We start from the raw sequence: 24,307 nt of genomic DNA, 5'->3' as shown, positions 1-24,307 counted from the left end.
AATGCTGACATGATTCCTTGCAAAAGGTTTCTGTTTGGTGTTTGAATGTCTTATCACAATTGTTTTATTGCCAGAAAGGTAAAACCAATTCTAATACGCTTTGAGAACACAGCCAAGAGCTTTTGAGTTTTAGTGTTAGGCAAGTTTCATCATCATCATCATCAGCTAGGGTCAGCCGACTGCTTGATGCAAAGGCCTTCCCAAACCGATGGCTGCTCACGATTCTGCGATGTAAATAATCCAAATTTAGATTTAAAGCTTTCGTGACTACAGGGATTCACGTAGAAGGGAAATAAAAAAAATAAAACATAATAAAATACAATTCTCACGACGTTTCGGCCACAACGCAAGCAGCCATCCTCAGGTGAAGAACAGGTCTGTCCTGACCTTACCGAAAGAACCAAGAAGGGTAAATAATCCACCTAAACTCCCGCACACACGAATTGATTTCATCGCTCTGTCTCCTCGGTAGACGTGCTCTCCGATACGCTCCAATCCTGGGTTGCCACTCAATCATCATTCTCAGCCATCGGCCGTCGACCCCTTCCAGCGGCATGCCCTGCACTTACATTTGCAGAGAAGTTTGAAAGATGTCTTTCACCTGCGTATGTTCTACAATCAGTGTGTTCCTCTCGCAGCATCTCAGGGTAATTGCAAAAGTGCATTTGGAAAGTTTTAAGTGTGTATTATGTTTTTTTGTCACTTGATAACCTTTGCTTCAATGCAGCAGCATTGTTTTGTTTTCAAATTCTAATGTCAATCGTGTAATTTTCAAATGTATTATTACCTTTTGGCATTTTTATTTGCTTTTTCAAGTGTGGATAAAAAAAAATCTGTGTAATTTTTTTATATGAAATCAACTTTATTTTAAAACTTAATTTTTATTCCTATTCTGTATTTTTCTTTTCTTTATTCTTTTTCGTTTCATTAAAACTAAAATTCTGCTGTACCCCCATCCTCTGTCTCTTTCTGATGTGTTCACGTCTATCTGCATGTCAGATTCTTCTCGTTGTTTCACTTCTTACACATTCACTTCCTTTTAGTTTATTATCCACTGCCCTCACACTGTGCCTCTAACCCTTCGCTTACTTTACACAATTTCACTTCTTTTTTCAAATTCCTATTTAGTGCTCCCCCCATTGCTCCCCCCTCCACCACATGTCTTTAATTGGCAATTCATCCACGCAAAACGCAAACGGCCACGAGTTGCGTGAGAGGGTGGAGGCCTTCCCCACACAACTATTACGATAAACTAAACTTTTTTTTACCAGGTTAAGGCCCACTGAGCTACATAGCTCTTTTTTCAGAAGTGACATTTCCAAATGGTGGATAGATGGGTCTGGAGTTTGACAGTAACAATCAATAGCCCATTTCATGCACAATTCAATTTGGGACAGTTTCAGAAATTCTTTCAATGGTCTGGATTAAAATAATTCTAGCTTCTTACACAGATGTTTTAAAACATCGGTGTAAGATGGGTTGCTTTTGGCTTCAAAGGCGGCAGGAAGCTTATCGGCAAATTGGCAAATACAAATGTCTCAGATACTCGTCACCTGACATTTACCTGCCGAGGCAAAGTCAAAGACGCCAAGTGCAACCAAGGACTCCGTAGAGAGATTTACCCACATGGGGAGGGTCTTGTGGAGCGCCCAGATAAAATACAAAAATTGTAAATATTTTTTTTTAGGCGTTAGGGTTGGAATCTAACCCACGACCTGTAGACCAGAGCGAGGCAGTTAACATCTCGTCGCCGTGGCGCCCTAAATATGTGACTTCTTCCCAACACCGGCGGAGCCAGTGGGGGGGGGGTGGTACGTGCCCCAGCAATGATCCGACCTTAATCCATAATTTCGATCGGATCATTGGGGTTTATTAGTAATAAATCGGCATTTTGCGACCCCCACTGCCACTGTGTAGCATATTATTACGTGCCAGAGACTCTATGAGATGATAGGACAATAGTCTAAGTCCATAATTGGCAATAAGTAACGGCAAAGCAGTTTTAAGTGACTCACAATTCTGCGCAGTTGCGTATACAGTACACGACTTCCCTGAAGGCATTCACCTTCAGCGAGCGCGATGCCGATCACACAACGCGGTTCGAATTCGACCCTCCATCGATGGCCGCGCCATCGCCGCACACGCGTCGAATAAAAAGCAAGGGACAAGTCCTTACTTACTAACAACTCCTCTATCATTTTCCATTGCTGGAGGGGTTGCCCCCCCTACCTGAAAATCCTGGCTCCGCCATTGCGTCCCAATGTGGTGATGATGATCCAATGAACCCCACTCAACAGAGAGAGGCCCATGGATGTCCCGCACTGGCACAAGGAAACACGTTCGGGGCAGAAACAGATTGGCTCGCAGACACGGACACCGCGAACGCGCTCATAGCGAGAGCGGATCGAGAATGGAAATCCCCCCCCCTCCCCCTCGCGTGTTCTGGTCAGTGCAAAAGAGGAAGAAGAGAGCCAATGGGAGGAGGATGATAATGGCTTCGTGCCCTAGCCGGCGTGGGTTTCATAATGCTTACACGTGACAACACCGCTGACGCTTTCCAGCCTGTCCCTCAAAGGGCGAAGGTTGCACTGCTTATAAAACGTATGCGCAGACGACGAAAACTATTGTCTTCTGCGAATTTGCTTATGTGCAAACGAGCGGTATTTCAATGTACTAGACATGCTTATCCCCTTGTCAATTAAAGGTTGGCCGAGGCAACTGCCTGCGCCATGTCAGCCATGGGGGTTGCTTGAACATACTTCAGCACGCCGGTCAGTGCGGATTTGGTGACGGGGGGAGGAGGCCCAAGACTGGTGTTGAGCCGTGACCAGGAATCAATCTCGGTTCTCTGGGTTCAAAGTGCAGTGCGCTAACCACTATGCCACCGTTCCACCCCCATACTGTCAAAGACAAAGTGAAATCGACGCCGATGCACGCTTCTTCAAAATTTCGGTACCCCTACGGAACTTGGAATTCCTCACTAAATAAATCTGAACCGACTGTGACTGAAAGCACCGTCATGCGTAAAAAACGAGGCACAATTTAATTAGGAATTAATTTTTGGGTTAAATCGTGTGACCCCAAAAATCGAATGTGAAATGCGACATTGGTCATGAAAGCCTGTACGCATTTCACGGCACAGTTAACTTCCTCATTAACCACGTCCCTTGAGCTCACTCCAGTGGCCTCGTGGCTGATCTTTACTGAGCGTCACCATCGGCGAAGGAGTAAGCAGATCTTAATGAAGGTGAAACAATGCATTTTAGAAATAGTTCGATCTATTCTATTATTTTAGCTAAATACCAAAGTCAAGGTCTGCTAGTCGCGAGAAGGCTTCAGGAACGAGCTTTGTGTAGTTTTGGCATTCCCTTGTTGATGGAGCACAGACGACAGTGGTTTACGATATGCTCCAAAGTTTGGGTTGCATGACCCCAATCGTACTACTCTGGCTTGTGTTAAAATTAAAAATGTATGAAGGAGATGTGCGCATCGCCCTGTTGATGTTCGGATCCGGTTGATGGTTACAACACAGTCAGTTAAACACAGGAGGCCTTCACGACCAATATTATCCACAAGAGGTTTTTGTACGAGAGGAAACGTCGTACTTCGAACGCTTAATGTTTTGGGTTTACTCTCCAACACACCGGTGTGCTGAACCAGTCACGAATTGGCATGTTGTGTTTACGTGACAAACCTTACTAATTGGCTGTGTCGGGTGGTGGCGGGTTGAACGACACACTTATATTTGTGCAATCTAACCCAAGAAGGCCTCTATGATGTTACACCAGTGTCTACGATGAGGAGCGAATGCCATATCCAAGAGGTGTGCTTGCGTTGCAATCGAAACGTCGTATGCTAGTATTTAATTTATTTTTTCTTTCTACGTGACTTTACAGAAATAACCAAAGAGTAAGAGGTGTGTGACGTTTGGGTCCCGATTGAGGCGTTTACTCCGAATGTCGTTCCACCGTGCACGCCAGCACTCTTCCAGATCTTTGTCGATCATATTTACGTGAAGGATACCGCTTTATTATGAACTACAGAACCGTGCTGAAGTACATACTCTATTAAAAGTGGGCGTCAACGATAACATCAACAGCTGTCACTTGCCACCAAGTGATGATGACCCAGAGGTCGCAACCGAGTACCCAATACCCGTACCCTACCCGATACCCGGCTACCCGTACCCAGCCAGGTACAAGTACGGGTACCCGTTTGCGACCCTGGTGCGGCCGGGTACGGGTAAGGAATCAAAACCCGTTTGCGACCTCTGTGATGACCCCCCCCCCCAGCTCGTGCACAGTCAGGTGCACTTCTGAGTGTGTTTGAAGTGCCAAGTGTCATAAAGCTCTCCAGGGAAGGAAGTAAAAGGGACACACACACACACATCCCCCAGTTGGTAATGGGTTAAATCGAGACGGGCTGGCAGACACGCCACTGGATAATTTTGGGATTGGGGAAACGTTGATATCAACCCGCTCTCCAAATAGCATCCTCCAAACCTGTCAGGTCCATGGACGAAGTGGCAGGAATTTCACGACGCGAGTCACCAATGACTCACGCCCCCGTATGCGCCAACGCACGGACCTTCGGTTTCTTGCACAAAGAAGAAGAAACCGCATGCCACTGTTGTAACCGCCAGCATTTGTTGTTCACCTATAACAGCTGTGGGCTGATTACATTCAGCTCGCACGTACTCAACAAAAAGCCCACACACACACCTCACGGGGCCCGCCGGCTTCGTTCACAGCAGCGATCGCCAATGCCCGATCTTATTCGAAGTCAGGGGTGGGCGGCTCGACACAGTCGGTGTCGAATGAACTTTGAACAAATATTAAATGCTAAACCACACAATCTGATTGTGGATACGGTGCATTCTGCTCCGGCTCTCACCCCGCTGTGTGTAACAAGGCTGCGACACCCATCGCGAATTTGTGCTGAGTTTTCTAAGTACTGTGTGTTGAACTTCTTTCGCACCGTACGTAGCCAACCCTGCTAATCGGAGGTGCGGGGGGTAGGGGAGAGACAACAAACTGCACACAAAAAGCAGTTCTTCAGAAAAATTTTAAATTGTCTTCTGTCCAGTGCCCTCTGCCACTGCTGACAATATCCCAACATTCATAAGGTTAATTTATTCACTTGACAATAATAATTTACAAAGGTGGGGGGGGAGGGGGTCTCAGCTTTCAGCAGGGGGGCTAAGGCCCCTCCAGCCCACCCCTCCCTCACCCCCCCCCAGATGCTACAGGGCTGCACAACAGTGAAGGCGTTGTTCACGTGTTCCATTGTAGTTTGTGAAGCATCTACCAAGAACAAAGGGAGTGCAGAAAACAATACATTGTTGCACTCGACTATAATTAGTATTCCCAACGTCTAAGCTTCCCGCCGGCACCAACTCAGCAGTGCGCAGAAGTGTACGTGCACCGACAAAAACCTTTTTTTTTCTCAAAATTCCAAGCAGGACATTTCCTGCGAATGAAACACCGACGGTACAATTTTAAATAAATTTCGCAAGTCGCTCATGACTCACAACCGCCAATGTTGATAAAAGGTGTTCCTGCTAGAACTCCCAACACCCAACAGTGGCCCCAACGGTGGCCATGAGCAAGTGGTTTGAAATTCCACATTCCCATGACGAATGGCAGTCCATCCTGAGTGAAATCGCGGTATGGAATATATGCACAACACTTCTGTGCGGAATTGTGTAGTGATGCCACACAACCATTGTGTGTACATACCATATTGCAGTAAAGCATTCAAGTACATGCAATACATAATGGCATCATTCTATCTATGGAAAAATAAGGGAAGGATAAGTTGGGTAATATGGCTGTTAGCAAAGGCGGAGCCAGGATTTTTAGGTATGGGGGGGGGGCAACCCCTCCAACAATGAAAAATGAAAGAGGAGTTGTTAGTAAGTAAGGAGTTGTTAGTAAGTAAGGAGTTGTTAGTAAGTAAGGAGTTGTTAGTAAGTAAGGAGTTGTTAGTAAGGACTTGTCCCTTGATTTTTATTCGACGCGTGTGCGGCGATGGCGCAGCCATCGATCGAGGGTCGAATTCGAACCGCGTCGTGTGATCGGCATCGCGCTCGCTGAAGCTGAATGCCTTCAGGGAAGTCGTGTGCTGTATACGCAACTGCGCACAATTCTGTGAGTCACTTATAACCGCTTTGCCGTTACTTATTGCAAATCGTGGACTCAGACTATTGTCCTATCATCTCATAGAGTCCCTGGCACGTAATAATATGCTACACAGTGGCAGTGGGGGGTTGCAAAATGCCGATGTATTACTAATAAACCCCAATGATCCGATCGAAATTAGGGATTTCGATCGGATCATTGGGGGGGCACGTGCCACTCCACCCTCCCGCCCACTGGCTCCGCCAATGGTTGAGTAATCGGGTTTGCAAAATGAATGAGATATGCCAGCAGGGGAACGAGGCAATGGTGCAGGGGGTTGAAGGAGGTATGGGTGGAGCGTGATAGTGTATGAGGCTGATAGAAGGGTGTCGCAAAGCAAGGCATTAAATAATACATTGCACAGGAATGCCCTCATCACGTGAAGGTGTATGGGTATGTGGGCATGTGTGAGTGCGTGGGCACACCTCTTGGCAGGCCTTAACGCATGCCACAATTACCAGATTCAATGAAGTTAAATTAAGTTAGCTGGAATGTTTATTCATTGCTGCTTTCATGATTGTTTTGCATGTGGGAAAGAAACGAAAGTACCTTCAAGGTCAAGTTAATTTGTTTAACCAAATGAGAACTCAAATCGGCCACGAAAAGCCTTATTTGCATGAGTAACCTGGGTCAACAAAATGACAAAGACGACACAGAAATCAAGCGAACAGAAATGAGACCCAACAAACCAATGAGAACATCGCACTTGTCAAAAAGCCTACGCTGATGAGGCAGTAGCACTTAAAGGTCATCACCGACACATTCACGTACACCCACCGAATTGCCATCGCTTTCGGTCCGGCACATTTATTGTTCCCCTTCCTTTCCGGCACTTTCTTCAGAAAAGTTACGTGGGTTGGGTTCGGGTATGGGGGCATCTTACGAGAAGCCAAAACGTGAATAACAGGAAGGAATTTGTCGCAAGCTCCGGGTCATTCGTCTTACCCGTGGGAAGGGGGGGGGGGGGCAGCGAATAGGACGAGACTATTCCCATGTGAATATTATCCACAAGGCAATGTGGGTGATGGGTTAACACCGACAACTTTCTGGTGACCGATCTGTAAAAAATACACGAATAGGAAGAGTCCATCCACTGACAACAGGATTTATTTTTACAAAAAAATTACGCGTCTTTGTGGAGAATATAACAAAGTAGATAAGCAGACAATGTTACTTTCATATGTCTCTCTCTCCGTGTAAAACAGTTAAGTATTTCTGACATAACCCAGGTGCCCAATGGCCTTCTGGGAGTGCATAATTTCTGAGATCATATAAAAGTATTTCTTACATAACCCGATCTTGAGATCATGCACTCCCACAAGGCCACTGGGCCGACAGGTTGTGTAAGAAATACTCTTAGATATTTTACGTTGACAGATATATGAAGGAGACAATGTCTGATCAACTATAATAGGACTTTTCACAGATCGATGGTGGCAGCGGATATTAGGAGTCATGGGTAAGACGGCCACGGATGGGATACATCTTGAGTTTCACTGCACTACGATGAGAATTTGATTGGGCAGGAGTGCCCAAACTGCTTGGAACGCAAAACCAAAATTCTCATTTGTGGCGAGACACGAAAAAACGTGAGGCAGGGGCATGGTTCGCGCTACGCAGGTTGGCTGTGGAGTTTTGAAATTAGAAATCTGGTGTACTCACACGCCTGCGTCTCTTGCTTCCAGGGATGAGCACCCGGGACCCACTCCTACTACTACCGCGGAATTATTTCTGTTAAACTTAAAAGCTGCGTCCAAAAGTTAAACAATTAGCCGCGTACAATTGCCCGGGGTCCACACGCAACTCACGAGCCGTGGTGTGGTCGATTCTATTATACGTGCCCTACGATGAAAATAACCACACTTTGTCCACTAAATTGTGGCCGAAAATCGGACTACAAACTACAGTGGTACCTCGGTATACGTCGTTAATTTGTTCCAGAAGGTAGGACTTAAACCGAAAATGACGTATACCAAACGAATTTTTCCCATAAGAAATAAAGGGAAAGGAAATAATCCGTTCCAGAGTATAAGAAATTATATTTCACATGGCATATTATACATTAATGGGGTTGTATAAAATCATTTAGACACTACTTATTACTAAAATGCATACATAAATTAAAATGACAAAAAACACGTGAAATTTCACGGAGAGTTCTAGCAAGGGTCGTGCGCTGAACGAGATCTACAGGCAGGCTGAGGAGCGACGCTTTGTTTCAGTCGTGAACGGGGTCGACGCGGGGTCTACGCGGTGACTCATCCCGACCCATACAAGTTCTAGCAAGCGCGTCGTATCCCAAGCAAGACGTCGTATCCCAAGGCATTTTTAATCGTCAAAACTCGACGTATACCAAATTCGACGTATTCCAAAGCGGTCGTATACCGAGGTATGACTGTGCTGTACCGCAATACACCACGCACCGCAGTGCTGCCTACCCGTTAAATTACCACAGAACAGAGGTCGCAAACGGGTTTTGATTCCTTACCCGTACCCGGCCGCACCAGGGTCGCAAACGGGTACCCGTACCCGTACCCGGCCGTACCCGTACCCTACTCGAAACCGGCCGGGTATGGGTAGGGTACGGGTATCGGGTACCCGATTGCGACCTCTGGGGTGAAGCCATGTTGCAGGCGTGGGTGGGTTGATTCTAGGAACTTGAATTGTGAGAAGAGACAAGACGTTGGGAAATGAGTGACAAACAGTCACTCACCCGTGACTCACGGCCTACCCGTACCCGGCCGCACCAGGGTCGCAAACGGGTACCCGTACCCGGCCGGGTACGGGTACATGGGTATCGGGTAGGGTACGGGTATCGGGTACCCGGTTGCGACTTCTGCCACAGAACTCTTCTTATCCACGGTGATTATGGAGGATGAACATTCCGTACCCTGTTATCCGTGATGTTATCCTCAAATATGCTCCAATTGCGGATTTGTAAAAAAATAAATGTTTGTATCGCGAAAAATTGATAAATTTAGCAATGAACTCCTCTTATCCGTGAAAACTTTGCGAGTTCGGAGTTAAAACACCGTTCGGGGACCAGTGGCCAAAGTTGCTGCGGCTGTGTAAAAGTCTGCGTCTATTACACTGGTCAACAAAAGCAAAACATTTCTTTCTGGCCTGGACTTTTGCAGACTAATTTCAGGGTGCTGATTCCAAATTTGATCTCAGATTTGCTCTATCACATCATTTTTATGCTATCGGCATACCCCATTTTCATTGATTTTACCCGAAATTAACTCTGTCACTTATGATTGCAAGTTGTTGCGAGTCAGTGACTGCTTTAGTGTTAAAATATGGTGCTGTATTTTTAGGATAGTGTGTTTATAATATAATTTTATGTAGATATCCACATTTATTTAATATTTTTCTTCTGCAGTTTTCATTGAAAATGCAATATTTAATATCTCAAAAACCTGATGTGATAGACAAAAACTGATGCCAGATTTGGAATCAGCACCCCCCAAAATTAGCTCAAAACCGTTGGAATACCTTATGCCAGAAAAAGTGTGTTGACCAGTGTTACTTTAAGTTGCCGTTGAGTTCGGCACGGCGCTTACCATAACACGGCAGATGATGGGATGAAATTATCAGTGCGACTCCTCTAATATCTGAAAAAATTGCGGATAATAGGAAAGCCGTTCCGAAATTTAATAACGTGAAAACCCTGCGGATAACCACAAATACTCTTGTGGTTTTTACAGACCCTACAGCTCCAGCGGATAATAGGAGTCACAGATAATATAGCCATGGATAAGGGTTGCGATGAAGCATTGTACTGCAATACACCATTAACTCGAGTACACTCATTTGTGCTGTACTACACGAACACACGATTGCAACACAGTACACTTCACAGCACACTACGTAGAGTACTGTGCCGCAATAATGAAGACCACACAGTACTGTACACAATACACTACACAATAATGTACACTACTACTCTACACAGTACACTACTCTACACTACACAGTACAATACACTGTACACTACACAGTACACTACACACTACTCTACACAGTACAGTACACTGTAGACTACACAGTACACTACACTGTAGACTACACAGTACACTACACTACACACTACTCTACACAGTACAGTACACTACACAGTACACTACACTACAGTGCACTACACAGTACACTACACTGAGTTTGTACAAAAGGTTCCACACCAAAGTGAGTCCCTGTCACCTGTGTACCACGACTTGGTCGTAATTTCACTACGCACACACAAACACACTGTATACACACACACACACTGTATACACACACAAACACACTGTATATACACACACAAACACACTGTATATACACACACAAACACACTGTATATACACACACAAACACACTGTATATACACACACAAACACACTGTATATACACACACAAACACACTGTATACACACACTGTATACACACCAAACACACTGTATACACACACTGTATACACACACACACAAACACACTGTATACACACACACAAACACACTGTATACACACACACAAACACACTGTATACACACACACTTTATACACACAAACACACTGTATACACACAAACACACTGTATATACACGCACACTGTATATACACGCACACTGTATACACACACACTGTATGCACACACACACAAACACACTGTATGCACACACACAAACACACTGTATGCACACACACTGTATACACACAAACACACTGTATAGACACACACAGTATACACATACACACTGTATACACACACACAAACACACTGGATACACACACACACAAACACACTGGATACACACACACACACGCACATGCACACACACTTTATACACAAACACACACGCACACACACTGCACACACACACTTTATACACACACACACACGCACGGCATTGCTCCACGTGTGTGCCAACAGCATGTAGTGCAATTTATTAACGGCGTTATTGAATAATATACGAGTGGAAGTATGTACACGACCTTGTGTGTGTGTATACAGTGTGTGTATACAGTGTGTGTGTGTATACAGTGTGTGTGTACAGTGTGTGTGCAGTGTGTGTGCATACAGTGTGTGTGCATACAGTGTGTATAAAGTGTGTGTATACAGTGTGTGTATACAGTGTGTGTGTAAAGTGTGTATAAGTGTGTGTAGTTTGTATACAGTGTGTGTACAGTGTGTAGTGTGTGTATACAGTGTGTGTATACTACAGTGTGTGTGTATAGTGTGGGGAGCGGTGGTGCAGCGGTTAGCGCGCTACGCTACGAACCCGGCGTCCCGAGTTCGATTCCCGCTCACGGCCACCACCACCACCAACCCCAGCGACGATTATCGGAACCGGTCCTCCGCCTAGGTCGACTCAGCCTCAAATGACGACCCGGTGCGGTGTGTAAACATCGCCACTGGGGAGACAAAGGCGGCCGGGCGTGGTGCTGCTCGCTGACAGCACTTGCCCCTACAGTCAGTCGCAGGCTACACGGGGGTCTTTGTCTTTGTATTCTATCGTATCGAGGGTAACTTCGTGGTAAGATCGCGGATCGATACCGCGGCACGGAGAGTATCGATTTGTGAACACGAACACGCGATCGATAACTCTAACGCGCTAGAGTCGTAGACTGCGTTTAAGGAAATAGATCTTATACTCACACACGCGCAGTTTGACACTGTACAGCATCAACAACATAATCAACATCATCAACAACATCAACGACATCATCATCAACATCAACAACATCGTCAACATCAACAACATCAACGACATCATCATCGACAACATCAACAACATCGTCAAAGTTCTCGATTTGAAGTTCATCAACAACATCGTCAACATCGACAACATCAACGACATCATCATCGACAACATCAACAACATCGACAACATCAACAACATCGTCAACATCGACAACATCATCAACGACATCATCAACATCATCAACGACATCATCAACGACATCAACATCATCAACGACAACATCATCAACAACATCATCAACAACAACATCATCAACAACAACGATCGTCAATGGGACCCGTGGCGTTGTTCGCAGGAAAGACGTCGGCGTCTTTTCAGATCACAAACGAAACGAATCCTCACCGCGTGTCGAGCGAAGCTTTAATCCTCCTCCTCCTCTTCTTCTTCTCTTCAAATCCTCGAGACGAACTCCCCCCACACACCAACAACAACACCAACAACAACAACCCAGCGAATGTGGAGTTCTATCACGAACTTGTTAAGGCGGTCAACAATTCACCACCACCAACACCACCACCTACGATATACATTAACTGCGATGTCTGTTCGTGTTAAGTCTTATCTATCTCTCTCTATCTCTCATCTATCTCATCATCTCTCTATCTCTCATCTATCTCATCATCCCTCTATCTCTCTCTATCTCTCATCTATCTGTCACTTCCTAGCACACACACACAGAGCGAACGCCACGACAATTTGACGAATTCGCGTTCAGAAACCCCGCACGCTGCCACCGACTGTGAGACCCTCCCACTGGGCGGGACTTGTCAAGAAACAATTTCCCGTAAACCCGTCAAGAGTTGCTGGTTGTTGTTGTTGTCTTGTTGTTTGTTTGTTTGTGTTACCACACACGAGGGCGGCTCTTCACCACGATGGGGGGGGGGGTCTCTCTCTCTCTGGGGGTCGAGACGCCACGTGGGTGGAGATGGCCCCCCACGAGACTTCCTGGAAAGTGAGCTCTGAAAGTTGTAGATTTCAAGTTTTCGTGACTGCAAGGATCAATACTCTTTGGTTATTTCGGTAAAGTCACGTAGGTGAAAATAAAAAAAATAAAAAATAATATAATTTAAAATAAAAATTAATTATGAAAATTTTTACTTTATTTTTTATTTTTTTATTTTCACCTACGTGACTTTACCGAAAGATCTAAATGTGTTTGAGCTCTGAAGGTGTTTGAGCTCTCACGTAGCACCGGGCTGGTCACGAGAGACGCGAGTCATTGCGGGAGTGGGTGGCGTGGGATGTGTTGCTGGTTTCTGGGAATTGGAAGGAGTGAAATGGTCAATGATACATGCACAGAATATGAAAATGACGTGTTTTGCATGACAGTACACTGATTCACTGAATGTAATACATGCTAGGGCTTCTGAAAGCAACGGGTGGATAACGTAGCAGGTGCATCGTACTCAACCACCCCCTGCTTGGATAATTGGATATCAAAACATAATTACAGACCAGAGGTCAAATTCCAGAGTGTTGTCACTTTTTTGTGGGACAGCATAAACTCACCAAGATTTAACAAGATGTGTGTAGATTTCAGAACTGCAATGTTCCAATGAACAAGATTAAGCTGTACATACCTCTACTGTCATCATCATCATCACGATCCATGAGCAGGCAGATAGCCCTGTAGGTGTTCACTGCACATTTCGTCATTTTCTTGGTTCTTTTGGTAAAGTCACGTAGAAGAGAAATAATGAAATAATAAAACATAAAACATAATAAAATAATTCTCACGACGTTTCGGCCACAACGCAAGCAGCCGAAACGTCGTGAGAATTATTTTATTATGTTTTATTTTTATTATTTTATTATTTCCCTTCTACGTGACTTTACCGAAAGAACCAAGAAGATGAATCCCTGCAGTCACGAAAGCTTTAAATCGCTATTTCGTCATTTATTTCCACTTTCCTCTCTATCTTGTGCCAATGTGCTCAGGTAGTGGCCACATCTGCCACCGATCTCGTCAAAGCCATTCTCTGTTGGGTCTTCCTCTCTCTCCAATCAAACAACAACAACAACAACACTTTAAATGTTCTTGTTGTCCATTCTACCTGCACTCAACATCCGCTCCTAGATGAGGTTTGTTCGACTGGACGCTGCTAAATGCGCTTTCGGTGACTTCTGGCGGACGTACACGAGTACAGTACAACAATTGATGTAGTTTATATTTTAGTTTTTTACGTGGTGGTTTGGCTGCTGCAGCTCCTTACTATTAAAATTCCCTCCCTTTATTACTGCTAATCCTACTGACTTTGAGACTGCCTCCACCTCCTACGCATTCCACAAGTAGTGACTAATCCCATATCTGCATTTTCCATAAATATGCTAAATTCCTCTGTTGATATGTAAATTCCTTTGTCAAGGCGCTCTCCTCCCCTAACCCAGCTTAAATAAACGCTGCCAAGCCTGGTGGTGTTCATTCAGACGCTGTCTTTCCGATAGACCTGTTCTTCACCTGAGGACGGCTGCTTGCGTTGTGGGCCGAAACGTCGTGAGAATTTTATTTTATTATGTTTTATTATTATTTTATTATTTCCCTTCTACGTGACTTTACCGAAAGAACCAAGAAGAACAATAGATGTTTATTGCCAATGCCAGATGGGTCTTTGAGTTTGACAGCGACAATTAAGGGCCCGGTTCATGCGCCCAATTCGTTTTTCTGACAGTTTCAGGAATTATTTCGGTGGCATGAATTAAAGTAAATATACCCTAATTCACGCACACGCGTTGTCCCTTAAATTGCCCAGACGAATCTTGGGTGGCACAATTCCTCACCCACACCCACAGGCAGGACAAGAGGGAGGGGGCATTTTGCTGTGGGCATTCTAACACAACAAGCCCTGCCACAGACTGAGCCAACCAACTTGGCTCCTTGCCATCTAAATTAAACTTATTTTATTTTACCAGGTAAGGGGCCGTCCATAAATGACGTCACGCACCTGGGGGGGGGGGGGGGGTCAGACATTTGTGACGATGTGTGACATGGCGGGGGGGGGGGGGTGAGAAATGTGACGTCACATCAAAATGCGCAACTTTAAATTAATATAGACAACACGTTCTACTTAATTAAATAGACTTTTTAATAAATGTTTTCTCTTACAACATCCAAGTGCAGCGCCACATTAAATACGCACGACAATGACAATAGTTTAAAGCGATTTGAAGCATGTTTTATTTTTTTTTGGGGGGGGGGCAGAGCTTTGTGACGTCATATTTGAGGGGGGGGGTTGACTTTTTGTGACGAAAGGGGGTGGGGGGTCAAAATTCGTCCAAAATCGCGTGACGTCATTTATGGACGGCCCCTAAGGCCCACTGAGCTGTGTAGCTCGTTTTCAGAAGCGACGTGGATATCACAAATGAAAGCCCAACGAAGTGGCTTATCACGTGGACATTTATAGCAGCCAAATGCCCTAAATGCATGTTTCTAAATATGGAGGGGGAAACCGCGACCACAGAGAGAGACACGCAAACTCCAAATATAGAGCAGCAGGCGTCAGGGTCGAGATCGAACCCACGACCTCCTGTATACCAGGCGAGGTAGTTAACATCTCCTAGCCACCGTGATGATGATGAGAGAGAGAGAGACACGCAAACTCCAAATATACAGCAGACGTCAGGGTCGGGATCGAACCCACGACCTCCTGTAGACCAGGCGAGGTAGTTAACATCTCCTAGCCACCGTGATGATGATGAGAGAGAGAGACACGCAAACTCCAAATATACAGCAGCAGGCGTCAGGGTCGGGATCGAACCCACGACCTCCTGTACACCAGGCGAGGTAGTTAACATCTCATAGCCACCATGATGATGAGAGAGAGAGACACCGCAAACTCCAAATATACAGCAGCAGGCGTCAGGGTCGAGATCGAACCCACGACCTCCTGTATATTAGGCGAGGTAGTTAATATCTCCTAGCCACCGTGATGATGACAGAGAGAGACACGCAAACTCCAAATATACAGCAGCAGCCGTCAGGGTCGGGATCGAACCCACGACCTCCTGTATACCAGGCGAGGTAGTTAACATCTCCTAGCCACCGCGGCGTCCACATATCGTAGACGATTGAACGTGTGCGTCAATGAACCCTTGCAGAGCCATCCCACACATGTTGTTTATGTCGTTTATTGTGAGAATTCGGTAACAGTTCCTATGGTCACTGTTACATTGCTTTTATGGCTTTATTTTGGTGATTTCGAAAAGTTTTTTGGTTTGGCCATGTTTGTTTGTTGTAGTACGGAGTTAGACTGATGGCCTTAATCTAAGTTGTCTTGTGGTTGTTGTTGTTGTTTGACTTGCATCCCACTGGGATTTTTGCACACAGCGTTGGTGTACGGTGCTTTTTCTGGAATTTTTGCTCGGTTTTTTTCTGGATTTTCAGTTTGCACTTAGTCACATAGTCACTTTAAGATGTTTTCTTGTTCATGTTTTTGTTTTTTGTTTGTTGCGGTTGCACCCGATTCAAGAGCCGAATGGCTCACAGGGCTCTACCAAATACATGAACTTGAACGACTGACTCTGCAATTCCCTTGCACAGAGGCATGCCACCGCCGCCACCACCATCATCGGCCACTGCTGGATGAAGCCCTCCGCAAGTCGCCGCTAACTCTCATACTTCTGTCACTGCAATTATCCACCTGCACATGAGCAGATGTCATCGCTGCATCTCACATTTGGACGTCCTCACGACCGCCCGCATTACATTCAGCGGCTGCCACTCGGTTGCAATCTTGGCCATCGTCCCTGAGAGTCACGTGTCCGGCCCAAGCTCACTTACTTTTCTTAACTGCTGAAAATATTTTGCCACCATACCTCTCGATGACATGCTTCCGTTTGCCAAGCCGACGTCTGGTGGACAGTCCCTTCTCTTTCACTTACCTGCTCGCATCCTGTTTTTATTATTACTCACTCTGTCTGTTATTGTTGTATCCTCAAATCTTGTAACTCAATTTTTTCCCACTTCCCAATGTGGTATCGACTGCAAACTTGGTATACTTATGTCATACTGATGACAATACTATATTCTATCATTAAAAAAACATTTTAAAACGGCTTGGGTCTAATTGTCCACGTTCAACTAACGTTGGATGTAAATCATCACAGCCTCTTACGTTATGGCAAGCCTCGGGGACACTTCCTGGAGTCGTGGAGTTCTGCCATTACCAGTACGGTACATTTCATTAAAGCGTGTTTTTAAAAAAGTATTTTTCAATATTACTTCATTTTAAATCCTTTATATTAAGTTCACTTGCTTGCTTGCTTGCGCGTTTGCGCGCTTACGACCGTGCAAATCTTTCGGTCGTTTTTTAACCCACTTCCCGTGATCCAATCGAGCTGACATTTTGCACACAGACTCGTTGTGCGTGACAATTTATTTTCGTGAATTTTTTTTTCCATAACTTGACACTTTTTAGGAATTTTTTTATATTTAATTACCAATTGCTTAATGGTGGCAGGCAATCATCTGACCCATAGGTGGCAGCCATCTCAAGCCAGAGGACGAGAGGACTCTAGCCGCCACGCATATAAAGGATTTATAGTGAAAAACTTTGTTTTTACGGGTTAATTTTTACTCAGTTCAAATGACCGTGGCGAATTGCGAATTCCTGTGAGTGGCGCGCTCCCTGCTGGACTTAAAGTACTACTGCACTAACGCGCACTGCAAAGTCAGAATCAGCACATTGATTGATACTGGAGGAATCCGATGAAGCTATACAACTCTTTTTCACAGATGTCCCGGTCAGTAGTGGAGAGAAACCTCTGCTATGGACGGTGATAATGTGAGTTGGCCGTGTCTGGTACGGTAAGTGTGACTCGTGGTGATGTCTACTGTGTCTGGTATCTGGTGAGCGGTGTGTCTGATGAGTCCATAATACAAGTTTTTTTGGGTTAGATCGCGTAAATATATAAATGTGTCGTTAAACCCGCCACCACCCAGCACAGCCAATTGGCAAGGCTTGTCACGTAAACGGAACGTGCCAATTCGTCACTAGTACAGCAACACCGGTGTGTTGGAGAGCCAAGCCACAACATTTACAATCTGAGTACGACGTTTCGCCAGTAACTATAGCTTGCTTTAGCAGGCGACAGTCAGATTTGTGGAGAAATCCTAGTGTTTCGTTCCTTAAACAGAGGGGTAGATGTGATCACATCACTTGTGAGCACTTCATGCGCGAAGTGGTGGGAGGGGATTAATGAATGCAAATACATTACTATGGTTATCCATTCCTGGTTGGGTTATTTATATGGTAATCAACTTACATTTGTTATTATTTTTATATAATTGTATTTTTTTATTATGCAAACGCATTTTGCAAACCCATTATTCTTGTACCTTTGTTTTTCAATGTGCATTTCATATTTATTCATACTGGAGGAATCCGATGACGCTATACAGTTATTTTTCACAGATGTCTCGTGAGTCTGGTATCTGGTGAGCGGTGTGTCTGGTGAGTACTTGAGTGGTGAGTGATGTGTGGTGAGTGAGTGGTGAGTGATGTATGGTCAGGTTAGTGGTGTCTGGTGAAGATCTGTTGAGCGGCATCTATACCCTGTCTATGGGGTAGGCTGCCCTCTGATAGACATCCAATTACCTGGGGATAACTTGGAAACCAAATCTTCTTTCGTATGGCTGATGTAGATGCAGAACAACAACAACTATAATTGCACAGTCAGGTGGCTCAAGCCATATAATCGCGTTAGAAGCAGTGGAGTGTATCGCTGTGACCTCTCCTTCGTATTTGCGGGTTGGGCATTGCGTCGTTATACATTGATTGGTCTGTTTTGGAAACTTTACAGGGAAAGACTTGAAAATCGTAATTTTTTTTGAACGGCATCTTATCCGGCGAGGGGGATTATTTAAGTGAGGAAATATCAGCCGTATGTTGAATTTGTACGTAGTCAACCGTGATAATCAGAGGTGGTGGGGGGTGAGAGGTGCTTGGCAGGGTATCTACTAGTAGGAGATAAAAATACCTTTGAACTTTCACACATACACACGTATAATGATTATTTATAGTTTTATTTCAATGTCCATTTCATGTGCATTTTCAACAAACACCGCATGGGTTTGTAGGAGATGAAAATACCGTTGAACTTCCACACATACACATACACACGAATAATGATTATTTATAGTTTTATTTCAATGTCCATTTCATGTGCATTTTCAACAAACACCGCATGGGTTTGTGGCCATCGCCCGTGTCAGCCACTCGCTGCGTCAATGCTATAAACCCGAATGATTATTGCAATCATATTCACTGAATCATTCATTCAGTGGCAAAATGGTGAACCAGTCGAGTGGAACACCACGACCGATGTGGCTTTCTCGCTCTGCCTGGGTACGGCCGTGCCAGGAGATGTCAGTAGAGGGCCTTGGTTGCTTATCCCTATGAATGTTCAGGCGTTTGCCTTTAAGCGTTGCTCTAAGTCGGTGTTCTTCACTCATTTTTAGAGGAGGGGGTGGGGGGGGGCATTTTCGCCGATAGGACATCATCAGTGAAATCATTTTCTTGGTTCTTTCGGTAAAGTCATCACGTAGAAGGGAAGTAATAAAATAATAAATATAAAACACAATAAAATAATTCTCACGACGTTTCGGCCACAACGCAAGCAGCCGTCCTCAGGTGAAAACCAGGTCTGTCGGGGAGACAGAGTCTGAATGACGGACCTGGTTTTCACCTGAGGACGGCTGCTTGCGTTGTGGCCGAAACGTCGTGAGAATTATTTTATCATGTTTTATTTTTATTATTTTATTACTTCCCTTCTACGTGACTTTACCGAAAGAACCAAGAAGATGAATCCCTGCAGTCACGAAAGCTTTAAATCGAAAGTGTAATCATTGTGTTAATACAGTACGTATGTATGTTGTTGAATTTATATCGCACCGTATGTAGCAAACCGTGCTATTTAGAGGTACGGGGGTAGGACAACGAGCTAAACACAAAAATCTGTCAAAAAAAGAGTTAAAAAAATGAGTATTATTATTTATACTACTACGCATGTCTATCAAGGAAAGCATAACCGGTTGGTTCAATGGCTCCCAACGTTCCATGTTTCCTGGGGTAGCTGTGGACACGATCTATCATTCTTCCACCACGCAGCCCTCCGAGAGAGAAGATCCAGGAGCCCTGAGAGACACGTGATATGTAACCATTGATCTAGTTCAGTGTTTCTTCACTAATTTTCAGAGCGGAGGCCACTTTCGCCGATAAGACATCATCAGTGTGCGAGAGCCACCACACATTTGAAACCATTGGGGGTTTGACAGCACTATGATGATGATGATGGGGGGGGGGGTGTTTTCACTTGTTGTGTATTGGCATAGGCCGCACGTCATGGGGCGATACTAAAGTCCACTAGGGGCACCAGCGACCCGCATGTCTTGCGATGAAGAACACCGGTCTCGTTGCATGGGCTCTGAATCAACTCAAATGCCTTCATAGACGCGTAGGCCTCAACACACACACACTCTCATCTATCAGTCCCTTGGCCCCGAGCAGATATTGAGCTTGTCGGTATCACCTGGGGTACGTAACTGTAGTGATTCCAATTTCTTTATGTTGCCAATTATAGTGCATGTATGCGATAACGAGTTGAAATGCGTGGGTCACCAATTAGCTCACTCTTATTGGTCATATAAATAAACTTGTACGACTTATTTTTGCTATTTCAGTTGGTACTGAATTCTGCTGTGGCCCATTAAGTGACCGTTTAAAGGCCAGATCTCACGTATTGTGGTGTCTAAACAGCATTCACAGCTGTTCTGTGTTATGCCAGATATTTCCCTCTGAAGGTAAATAGGCTACTGCCATTACCACATCCAGCCTGTGCAGCCAAGGATAGCTCCTTCGAATTGGAGGGCTTAAGGCAAAATGGCAGCAGGACGATGTCCACATTCACTTGGAAGTCCGAACGCACTTTGGGAATAAGCATTGGTGCGGTCCAATCGGCCAAGTTTGTCCTTGTTGATTAGAATTATGGTGGGCAATGCCATCAGCGCCCGGAGTTTCAACCCATTCTGGGTGTGCAGTGTTCTTAACGAGCTGCCAACGGCCCCAGTGGGAGATTTGCACGACGCATTCTGCAAGAGGCCATTTCCATGGGGCCGACCACTGACTGTTAAAGAGAGCTTCACAGCTGTGAAAAAGAGCTTCATAGCTCATCGGATTTCTCCAGGATCAATAAAGATTCTGATTCAGGATAGGGTTGCCACCTGTCTGGGTTTGACCCGGAGAGTCTGGACTTTTGGCATTTGGGTATCGGTGGCAGGAGTTGGTTTTTACGACGATCTGATACCGTTGTTGTTTTGAGCTTTATTACAATAGACTGCACAACCTTCATAGAGCTAGTGCTGAGAACAATGTCTGGGTTTGAAGTTTTCGTGGCTGCAGGGATCCATACTCTTTGGTTCTTTCGGTATTTTTATTTTCACTTCCGTGACTTTACCGAAAGAACCAAAGAGTAACAATGTCCGGGTTTTGTCTCCAGTGGAAACAGCGACAACCCCTATCACTGACCCAACTGAAGACCTTTCCTGCTACAGTGCCGCCAATTACCTTAATATAAACCTCGACCCCCCCCTCCCCCACTGAGCAGCCCCAACATCCTCGTGGGGTAATTTATATCGACGCCAGTCTGGCTCTGATGCAAGGAACATATCCCCGTGAAACTCCTGAATGACAAATCCCACCATGGATGATAGCATGCAGTTTGCAACCCGGGGCTTTTCCACATGGTCCAAGTTTGACCCCGGACAGACTGGGGTTTAGCATTTGTGTTCGAGTGGCCGGAATTGATTTGTACCATGATCGGGTACCTGGAGTGTGTTGAATTTCATTACAGTAGAATGTTGTGAGACATAGTGCCAACCAAAAAATGTGTCCCAGTTTGGTTTAGAGTGGAACCCCTTGGTCTCACACTGCCAAAGGAATCTCCAGTGACATCTCTAGATCCTCCAGGTTACTGCTCTCTAGGGCAACTACTAAGAACCCTTGGGCACTTCGGAGAAACCTAGATCTCTCTAAATCTATCACGCTCACCTTCCACGCTGTCAGACCCAAGTTAGGTTCTGAGACGACACCTTCCCCGTGGGGGATGATCCCAGCACTCTGAACGAGGCGAGGCTGTCCTAGGATAATATCCAGTTTGTCGGAATTGGTTTAGAGCCACCACTGTCAGTCTATGTACTTATGCTGAACTTCTTTCACACCCTACGTAGCCAACTGCGCTAATCGGAGTGGAACCCCTTCCTTGTCCGCTGTCTGCACGAGTGTCCGGACGAGGGAACCAGAGGGGAAATGCAGACCTTGAATTCCCCAAGTCGCAATTCAGTGTGTCTGCAGCTCCCACCTTGGCACGATACCTGGAGAAAAATCCCCAGGCCAATTCCTATGGCTCGCTCCGAAAACCCGGCTCGAATCTGCTCGAAAAACTCAACGGTTTAGTGAGAATTCCTCTCGGACAGTCAATTTTCATTTCTGTTCAAGGCAGATTGCAATCACATTATGTCCAAGCCACATGCCTGGCTGTTGCAGACTCTGCCCTGCCCGCAATACGAGTCGATCAGCCTCCTTTACGAGCCTGACTTGTCTTGGTGCGTCACCGCGGTCTTTTGGCATAAAGATGGAATATTGAGAGAGGACCTCCCTTCCTCTCTCTGCCTGCAAGCGCAATGCACAAGCGTCCTGGCCCACAGCCTGTGCTGCCACTCGGCCGGGTTCGATCCCGACCCTGACGCCTGCTGTATATTTGGAGTTTGCGTGTTTTTCCCTTGGTCACGTGGATTTTTTTCTCCGTGCCGCTATAAATTTCCATGCAATAAGACACTTCATTGAGCTATCATTTGTGGCCAGATGGCTTCTGAACAAGAGCTACATAGCTCAGTGGGGTTTACCTGGTGGAATTAAATATATACAGAGGTTTTTGGAATTAGAGCGCGTAAATATGAATGTGCCGTTAAACCCGCCACCACCCGACACAGCAAGGTAGTAAGGTTTGTCACATAAACAAAACGTGCCAATTCGTTACTAGTTCATCACATCGGTGTGCGTTGGAGAGTAAACCCACATTTACAATTCGAGTACGACGTTTCGCCAGGATTTCTAACTAGCATCATCAGGCGTTTAACGCCGCATTTATATCTACGCGATCTAACCCGCAACCTCTATTATGGATAATATTGGTCGCGAATGCCTACTACGTGTCAAACTAAAATAAAAAATAGTTTTAGTATAGTTTAGATTGCCACTGTTGTCGTGATTGTGAATGTCTGTGCCACCTTGTGGCTCCTCAAGTGCCCCCTCCCCATCCCCTATAACTTTCTGTCCTCTTGGCTGGCGGTCCGGTGTAGCCATCGACCACAACCTGAGCCGAAACTTGAAGGGCCTTCAGGTGTTGGGGTGCAACCCTGAAACGTCGTGTTCACGCCCCTGGTGGTGGCAGGGCCTCCTCCACCAGAGGGCGCTCTTGGGAGCCCCACCGAAAGTCTGTTCATAGTTTAGTAGTGTAGTGTTGTAGTGTATAGATGTGTATAGTGTTGTAGTAGTGTATAGTGTAGTGCAGGGGTCCTCAAACTACGGCCCGCGGGCCACATGCGGCCCGCCGAGGACATTTATCTGGCCCGCCGGGTGTTTTTGCCGCCGCTGCCTGTCTGTTACTTTTTTTCTGCATGAGAAGGACGGTCATTGGTGGAAGAGGGAGAGGGGGCGGAGTTCCCCCCAATCAGACTGCATTGATGGGCAGTGCAGTCTGTATGTCTCTGTGGGCAAAGTTATTGCTGGTATATTGTTTTTGTAGCGCTGTATATATATTGGTATTTTACTAATAGCAATTTTGACTCCCTAGGAAACAATGATGTCAAGAAAGAGAAAAAGTGACTCGGAGTGTAGGATATTCAAAGAACAGTGGACTTATGATTACTTTTTCATGCAGTACAAGGAAAGAGCTGTGTGTCTGATATGCCAGAATATAGTGTATTTATGGGAAATGCAGGAATGTTATTAGTACAACATATGCAGCACGGGCATATGTAGTACTAATAACATCCTGCATTTCCCATAAATATGCTAAATTCCTCTTGATATGCAAATTCTTTTGACAAGGCGCTCTTTCCCCCGTTTCCAACCCAGCTTATATATACAGTGAGGGAAAAAAGTATTTGATCCCCTGCTGATTTTGTACGTTTGCCCACTGACAAATAAATTATCAGTCTATAATTTTAATGGTAGGTTTATTTGAACAGCGAGAGACAGAATAACAACAAAACAATCCAGAAAAACGCATGTCAAAAATGTTATAAATTGATTTGCATTTTATTGAGGGAAAAAAGTATTTGACCCCTCTGCAAAACATGACTTAGTAATTGGTGGCAAAACCCTTGTT

The 24,307-nt window shown here is 45.2% G+C and overlaps 1 protein-coding gene across 3 annotated transcripts in view; it reads right to left on the bottom strand.

Annotated features, from left to right (window-relative positions):
* Positions 1-12,784, bottom strand: part of LOC133354517 (interferon lambda receptor 1-like) — a 39,929-nt gene extending 27,145 nt beyond the window's left edge. Inside the window, exons 1-2 of one of the 3 annotated variants that reach the window (XM_061571423.1) lie at positions 12,266-12,784; positions 2,230-2,321 (exon numbers count right to left, since the gene is read on the bottom strand). In XM_061571423.1, the coding sequence (XP_061427407.1) occupies positions 2,230-2,251 (22 nt within the window). In that variant the 5' untranslated portion in view covers positions 2,252-2,321; positions 12,266-12,784. Of the gene's footprint in view, positions 1-2,229; positions 2,438-12,265 lie in introns of those variants that run through there. The other 2 variants (XM_061571427.1, XM_061571421.1) reach the window with 2 other exon arrangements.
* Between the last annotated feature and the right edge of the window lie 11,523 nt (positions 12,785-24,307).

Source organism: Lethenteron reissneri, chromosome 6 (assembly GCF_015708825.2).
Source record: "Lethenteron reissneri isolate LAM-NWPU_2019-01 chromosome 6, ASM1570882v1, whole genome shotgun sequence".
Lineage (NCBI taxonomy): Eukaryota > Metazoa > Chordata > Hyperoartia > Petromyzontiformes > Petromyzontidae > Lethenteron > Lethenteron reissneri.
Note: the sequence above shows the minus strand (reverse complement) of the source record. Positions and strands in the feature narration are given on the sequence as shown.